This window comes from Callorhinus ursinus, unplaced genomic scaffold, assembly GCF_003265705.2.
Source record: "Callorhinus ursinus isolate GAN/ISIS: 27379988/994484 unplaced genomic scaffold, GSC_fseal_2.0 scaffold110, whole genome shotgun sequence".
Taxonomy (NCBI): Eukaryota; Metazoa; Chordata; class Mammalia; order Carnivora; family Otariidae; genus Callorhinus; species Callorhinus ursinus.
This window is the reverse complement of record NW_027397172.1, coordinates 831,651-839,808: the sequence shown is the minus strand read 5'-3', so window position 1 is coordinate 839,808 and position 8,158 is coordinate 831,651. Positions and strand designations below refer to the sequence as shown.

Sequence of the window (8,158 nt, the reverse complement as noted above, 5' to 3'; positions counted from 1 at the left end):
TCAGAGAAGCAATGAGAACAAATGGTGGCTTATTTGTATAGCTTCTGACAGAATTTGGCATTTTATTACAAATCTGCATGTGAGTGAAATAAAAGTCCATCATCACCTTTCTGCTAATGAAGAGACAGATGTGGAAACACTGGCCTGACGCTCTTGCGTTCCTGGGCACACAGGAGTCTCCAGAACCTGCCCCCGGCGTACCTAGGACTAAAGAAGCTGAGTTCATTGACACACCGCAGGGACCATGCACCTGGACAACTAAACAACATTATGCTGCCTAACCTACCCATCACACCCACCTCTGCACAGGTGAAACCATCTTACAGGTCTGTAAAGCCCCGGAAAGATCCCAAGTAAGAGAGCTAAAAACAGAAAGCAGTTTCTTTACGTCATCTTCTCCACAGAATCTAGTTCCCCCCTGAGAACCAAGAAGGGCAGCCGCCAGTGGCAGAAGAGGAGTTGGTGATGCGGCGTTTGGACCATCGGCTTCCTCTGGGTGTCAGTGACCCGCATTCTCGATTTCAGGGGCAGTCCCGCTTGCTTTGAAAAGACATTAACATTCAAATCCTTACAAGTTCATTTGATGATAAATTCTAAGGTCAATTTTATTTCTACAAAAAAAGGCAGTCAAAACAATATAAAACACATGTAAAGGATATTACTGAGTGAGCTTCAAGTGGAGCTTGACTCTGCAAAGGCTGTGAGTCCAGAGGGAGAGGGAAGGCCGCCTTGTTCCGGGGCTGGCCGGCTGCTCCGAAGGAAGGGGCCAGCAGGGCACCGGCAACCCCAGACTGTTGCTGGCTACAGCCAAGTCCCGCCAATTCCAACCCCGCAAAGGGTCAAACTGTGCCGAGGGAGGGTCGCAGTGGGGCTGCGCTGCACTGAGGAGCTGGGAGAGCGAGCTCCGTGGCACATTCAGATGGAGCTCAGAGACAGGTGAGCGTGGAATTTCACATGGACGTTCTGGCTTCGGCGTTGTCCGCAATGACCAGCACGTCTTCTACAGTGGCTGCAGGGAGGAGCATAAACCTTTGGCCGCAGGAGCCTTTCTGGCGAGAAATTCCTCACACAAGTGCACAGCATCCTCTGGTCGGCAGGCCCTCCCCTGGGGTTGCCACAGACCTGGGTTTCCCCAAGCAGGCCAGGCCAGGCTGAAGTTCAATCACGCACACAGACATCAGGGTTTGCCCATTTAACCAATGTTATTGTGGTAACACCGGCCAGATTTTTACAGAAGAACTGGGCCTCCCTTTTCATGGCTGGTTTTTGTTTTGTTTTGGTGGTGAGGGGGAGGTGGTGGGGTGGTGAGTGGTGGTTTGCTTGTTTTTAAATTCTTTTTAAAGGATGTTATAAATTGGAGCCAGGAGAATTTGAACCAACTCCCACACAGGGCAGTGCAACATGGGAGTAGAGAAGCCACCAGAATTGCCAGGAGCAGTCTCTTCTCCTTTGCGGAGGAGATAGCCCTGGGTCTGGGGGAAAGTGAATGAGTGAAAAATAAACCAAATGCAAGAAAGTGGGAGTTGCAAGGGCAGGGGAAGAAAGGGAACTGCAACCTTTTTTTTTTTTTCTTTTTTTCCTTAACCTTAAGGGCTAAATGTAAATTGAAGGTTTTGGATCAATTTGGACAAGAAAAGAAACACCATTCTTTTAAAGTAGATTGAAGCAGTGATTTTTAAAACAAAGAAAGCAGAACTAGAACATCTTAAATTTTTAATCCTTTCTTTACAGGTTACCTAGACCGCTTTTGATTAAGAAAACTGTAGAAAGTTAGTAACTGCCACAAGCAAACGCCAGGCAGCCGCACATGTCAATTTTCCACAGAGTCCTGCTTTGCGGGGTCTCCGCTCACACTCGCTGGAATCGGTCGCGGCAGAGTTTAGTCCACAGGTCGCTTCTCCCCGTATTTCTTTGTAAACTCTTCAGCATTCTTACAGAATTTTTTACGGTCCTTAGAGTATTCTTCAGCTAGGTCAGCCCGAAGTGGGTGCTCGGGCTGGGGGTCGTTCACCAGTGCTATGAGGGACTGGATTACTGCCAAGAAAAGGACCAGGCACCGCTGGTTAGAATAGTCTCAGAAAGGGCAACTTTTGACTGCAACACTGACTTACATCAATGTGCTTTTAAGATAAAGTGGCCTCCCATTTATCCAAAATTCTAACTACCAGGGCGCAACCCACCTTTCCTCTGTAGTTGGGAGAAAGTGCTGGGCCACAAGCTGCTAACACGATAGCAGGTTCAGAGTGACACCTCCACCTCCTCCAGGAACCTTCCCGAACTGACATCTCAGGGAACCCCCAGTCACTCTCACTCCTCCTCCTCCTGAACTCTGGCGATCTCGGTCCTAGCACGGACAACCCCTCATATACATATACACACACTTGCACACACAGGTGGGGCTTCTCCAGGGCAGGGACTGGGTGACATGTCCCCTCACTACAATCGGTTCAGGGGACTTTGGTGTCTGCATGGTGTAAATGCATAATGAGCCCACTCTGGAAGACCCCTAAGAGCTTCTCAACTAGCTGAGACAGGTTCACTTGACACCCTGTCTTAACTGCTGGAAGGTAGCTAACCCTCACCAGTGTTAAGGCTCTCAATTCCAGAAGCAGAAATCACACCAAATGCTTGGGGTGGGCTCCACAACACTTGCGCAAAGTACAGTAAGTCCTAGATGTCCTGGAAGGCTAGCCCTGGGATGGAAGGGCCACAAGGGAAAGGAAGGTGGGGAAGGGAGATCGAGGGGGAAGCATGGAAGGTCCAGGAACCCCAGGCTTCCTCACCTCAGAAGTGCGGTGGTGCATGTAGCCACTTCACCTTCTCACACACGTTTCTCCTCACCCAGCCCTGATTAGGACCAGCACCCCCAGAATGCTGTGTTCCTTCCCACTGCCACATTCCTAGCAAAAAGGCATCTCTCCTCTGGATTACCGATGCCACGGATTCCTTTGCTGGGGACCGTGTTTTTCAGCCCAGCATTACAAGTTATGGATTAAATGCTAGTGCTGGCTGAGCCAGTCACAAAGGCCTACCCAGCTCCTAGCTCTGCTCTGAGTGGGAGGAACAGCACAAAGTACCCATGGCCAGGCAGCCAAAGCCCACCTGCCCTCACCTCTGCCTGTCAGTGCTACCAGGTGAGATGAGGCAATTGAGGGTTTCTGTGACCATGGTGGACACAGCTGAGGAGAGGGGGCACATGCAGGGCTGAGGAGGTCCAGGTTGAGTAGGGAGGAGGGGCTGGCTGGTGGGCAAGGAGGGTGGACTGTGAAGAGCAAGCAGGAGTGAAGGGCCTGGAAGCATCTCTGTAGGCTGAGGCAGTTTCTAATCCAATCTCCACACCACCCCCAGGGGCACGCATTATCACCTCCCACCTGTAAATATCTCTAAGAGGAAGCAGGCACTGGAAGTATATTTTTGTCTGTTTAAGATTTATCCCTTTCACATTTGATTCTTGTGTGACAGCACAAATGATAATAAAGCTATTTTGTTTGTTCCTGTTTCCCCAATTCCCACCACTGGTGTTCCACTGTTTGCCACATATCCACATATAGCCTAAATGATTAGTTACCTAATATATTTCTCTAAATCACCTTTTTTAAAATATAAATTTTTTTCAAAGAAAAAGTAAATGTAACTCCAATGGAAAATCAATGACTTGCCATAAACAGATGGCATGCATCAACAAACATTAAAATGAGCACCTAAGGCCCCCTCCTGTCCAGCCAAGGGAAGCAACCACACTGAGACAAACACTCTTCCAGAGGACACCTTTCACAGTTTCTCTCAGACACTACCCCAGCTCGAGGGCCATGCCCTATTTTAGCAAGCTCCCAGATTCCCCACCCTGTGCTCAGCTGTGAGACTGCTCCATATCCCTCCTGCTGTTCTTGACTTCAGGTTGGAAACCTGCACCACATGTGACTCAGTGCATAAAGAGATGGCTTCCTGTCTTCTGCTGTGATTAGAAACTGTTCTATAGCAGAACTGCTGCTTCATTAGCATTTCAGGAACCTCAAAGGGCTCTTGCCTGGATGAGTGCATTGGGGGGGTGTGGGGGGGGGGGCACTGAGGAGTTTTCAAGGTGTCCTGTTTACCCTCCATGATGGGTACTCAGGTTCTCTGCTTTTCACTATGATCATCTTAATACCTAATGTAACAGTATAGAACCATTTGTTCATTATTAAGGCTGGCTTTTCAAAACATAATCACTTTGCAAGTATGCTATATCTATTAAATTATTTTCTGGGAATTTCCTTTTGCTTATTTGATCAAGTCGAAATATTTTCCAATTTATTTAGTAGTTCTGACGAGTATTTCATTCTTTCTCTGCTCCTTTGGGTGCACTGCGGGCTCCTTAGTTAAACTGTAATAGAATCCAGCTGAGCTTAGCTTGCTTTGCTAGTGAGGACACTGACAGCTACAACTGCTCTTCACACCACAACTGTGGCCCCCTCCCAGCATTTTCACACATAAAACAGTGCACTCATTACATTTTACAAATGGTCTAGCCCTGGCTTTTTTAAAATCTCTTCCTTGACCCAAATGTTTCTCAGAAGTTATTTTATTTTGCCTCCAAAATGTAAGAGTTTAAAAACATTACCAAATTTTACCTCCTACTCTCAATGTATAGGATCAGAGAATAAAGGCTAGAAAATTTCCCCATTTTTGTTCTTACTGTCTCTTTGTAATAGGGGATGTAAACAATATCCGTGATTCAACCCCCCCCCTTCAGATCCAGGGGCTCCGTTCTCAGAATAAAATGTGAGCGGTACTTTCCCCCAACCCTGAAAGTACGCAATGCCTAACCAGCCTTCTATAGAATGTGCTACAAAATCTAATTAGTCTTCTGCTGTTTATTATATTTCTTGAGTCCTCTTTCTAAATTTTATCTGCTTGATTTGTTTTAAGATAATAATGTACGGGGGACTGAAACATTCAATTTAGGAATTATTTGATTTTTCTGTATATAATTTTGTTGCTGTTGTTTGGTACATACAGAGTCCATATTATGCTTGCTTTGTTACTGACTCTAATTTCTATGCAAATCTTATTCAACCACTAAACTAAGCCCTCGCTCTGCTGCTGAGACATCTACTAGAACCAGATACACTGCTGAACAAAACTTTGTCTTCAAGTTTTTTTCTGGTGTTATTATCGCCAACTTCTACTACCTCTCTGATATAGTTTTGCTTTGTTTCTTGACTTTTCTCCTGCTATTTTTGCTCAATTTTTAATGCTTCCCTACTTCCTAATTAAAAATTGAGATATTAAAAAAGTTGAGATATAAAAAAAGAGAAACTCTTAAAAGTATAGAATTAAGTTGTTTTTAGTAGATACACAAAAACTGTGTGATACCACCATTTCACTCCAGAATATTTTCATCATTCCCAAAACAATACCCACTCTCATAGTCACTTCCTAATCCCCTCATCCCAGCCCCAACAAACACTACTCTATGTTCTCTCTCTGTAGATTTGCCTATTCTGGACATTCCACGTACAGTCAATTCTAGGTTTTTTTGCAGTAGTTATGTACCCTAAAGTTGCTGTGAATGCTGAATTACATAGAGATACTGAGCCATGAGTGACCTCTGGAATGACCAGCTGCAGAACCACCCAGCTGAGCCCTGCCAACCTATAGAATAAGAAATACCAAATTCTTGTTATTTTAACCCATGAAGTTTTGAGGTGATTTGTAATATAATAATAGACAGCAGCAGCAAGGGAACACGGCAGCAAGTGCCAGGGACAACATGCTTGATGTATGTGAGGAGCTAGGAATTTGTATAGGAAAAAAACCCAAGGACATGCACTTAAGAACATACTTCGTCAAGCTTTTATAAATATCAACTTGTACATGACCGAATGCCACATCCACTGGAGATCTTTCTATTCTGATTCAACATAAAACCCACTCCTTTCTACTACTCAGCTGTGAAACCTGATGGACACCTTTCACGGCTATTATTTCAAATAAGGAAGGCTTGACTTCCTGTGCAAGATTTTCAACTCCATCTTCCAGGGGTTCCACTGAAAAATGACTATACTGGTCACTGAGAAACCACCTGTGGCCTCACAAATTCCAGCCTCATCCACTCCCTTTAATCTGAAAAGACTGTATAGTGGTTCAGGTAGCTACACATCAGAAAGCCACTAAAAATACGAGATCAGGAGTTCAAAAGAAAGTTCTGGAGTTAACAAAAACTGGACACAGTCTAACAAAATCTAGATACTTCCATGGGACAAGAGGAAGGCTAACCGTAATAATGAATCAAGTACCTTTCCCAGAAAAATGAGCACATGTATGTTCACACAGAGGGACCTGGACACGTGGCCACATACAATTACAAGGAATTCTAGGCCCACTAAAGCCAACTCTGTGCTTTCATCAGGGTACACAGCCCACATGACGATGCCCTTTCCCCCCACACCACCCCCTGAGCCACTAGCATTGTGCTGCCCACATGGCTTTGCCTTACGCCCTTCTTTTAGTCTGGCAGGACCTCTCCAACCTCCCTTCTTCCTTCAAGTCTGAGTTCATGTGCTAACTCCTGTGTGAGGTCACCTTAAACACCACTTGCCCTTTCTCACTCAGAGCAGCCATGCGATCCCTCATGAAAACCTGCAGGGACAGTGCCCACACCCCCTCACTGCACAGGTAGCCAATGCTGGGCTGGTCTCTCTACATGTGTCTCCACTGGCTGGGAGCACAGATGGGCCTCCTCCAATACCTACACAGGTCAACAGTTTAACTGAGATGTGCCCCTCCCACAAGGAATGGTGGAACCTCAGCAGCACTTCTGCATGCACTGGAGTTGGTCAGGTAAGATTTCTCTGGACTCTGTGAGACATGGCCTTAGAAAGGACTGAAGAGCCCCTGCCCACGGCAGCAACATCCGAGGAAGACATAAGAAGCATGCTTTACCTTGGTCGGTTTTGGTTGCTGGCTTCCAGTTTTCAGCACTAATTACTGGCAGACAGACCTGCCCCTTTTCATCGATGTTCGGGTGATAGATCTTTGTTTTAAATGTGATCTTCGGTGGTTTGAATGGGTACTCTGCTGGAAAGTTGATTTCGATTCTGAAGGCCCCCTTATCATATGGAGGGTTGTCCTGCAGGGAACGAGAAAAGACCAAATGAACACGCTACAGCTCAAAAACCTGTTGCTGAGACAGAATCGGTCTGTTTACTTGAAAAACTAATTTATTTCAAGCAGTATGCCAACTGAAGCCTTGTCACCTTGAGGGCAACCAACAGTCGATCAGTGTTTCTTTTTTTTTTATTTTTCTTTCTCTATTTCATTTTTTTTTAAGACTTTATTTATTTGAGAGAGAGAGGAAGTGAGAGCGAGTGAGCCTGAGCGGGGTGAGGGGCAGAGGGAGAAGCAGATTCCATGCTGAGCAGGGAGCCCGATGCAGGACTTGATCCCAGGACCCTGGGATCATGACCTGAGCCGGAGGCAGCCGCTTAACCGACTGAGCCACCCAGGCGCCCTCGATCAGTATTTCTAGAGCAAGATGTCTGCTAAGTTCCAGAAAGCTCTGAGATTGATGGTGTGGTCACTTTATCTTTGTATTCTTTTTTTTTTTTTAAGATTTTATTTATTTATTTGATAGAGACAGAGTGAGAGAGGAAACACAAGCAGGGGGAGTGGGAGAGGGAGAGGGAGAAGGAGGCCCCCCGCGGAGCAGGGAGCCCAATGCGGGGCTCGATCCCACGACCCTGGGATCGACCTGAGCCGAAGGCAGACGCTTAACGACTGAGCCACCCAGGCGCCCCTATCTTTGTATCCTTAATAGACTTTGCGTAGTTTTAGGTTTACAGCAACACCAAGAGGGAAGTCCAGGTATCCCTCACTTTCCAAAAGTTTGAGAGACGCCACTTTACTTTCACAAAAGGCCTACATTAGTACCTGTTTTGCTAGCCAAGAGAAAGAAATCTGAAGAGGATTTTCACTTTTACCAAAAAATGCAAAAAAGTGAAAACAAAGTGCTGTTTTCAGCACACGTGTTTGTTTTGCCTGCAATCCTTTAGAGAGGCAGCACGCGCACCAGGAGCAGCCAGAGTGGTGGCGCCGCCCAGAGCCTTCCCCGGGAACTACACTCGGTGTCTTGGTGACAAGCTCTGAACTGTGTCTGTGAGCACCTGTTCTTTATCTG

General features: G+C 46.2%; 1 protein-coding gene across 6 annotated transcripts in view; it reads right to left on the bottom strand.

Annotated features, from left to right (window-relative positions):
- Positions 1-579: 579 nt before the first annotated feature.
- Positions 580-8,158, bottom strand: part of UBE2L3 (ubiquitin conjugating enzyme E2 L3) — a 57,634-nt gene continuing 50,055 nt past the window's right edge. For 5 of the 6 annotated variants that reach the window (XM_073889611.1, XM_025857286.2, XM_073889615.1 and 2 more), the window contains 2 exons: positions 6,925-7,111; positions 580-2,034 (listed from right to left, as the gene is read on the bottom strand). In XM_073889611.1, coding sequence (XP_073745712.1) covers positions 1,880-2,034; positions 6,925-7,111 — 342 coding nt within the window. In that variant the 3' untranslated portion in view covers positions 580-1,879. Of the gene's footprint in view, positions 2,035-6,924; positions 7,112-8,158 lie in introns of those variants that run through there. The other variant, XR_012377135.1, reaches the window with a different exon arrangement.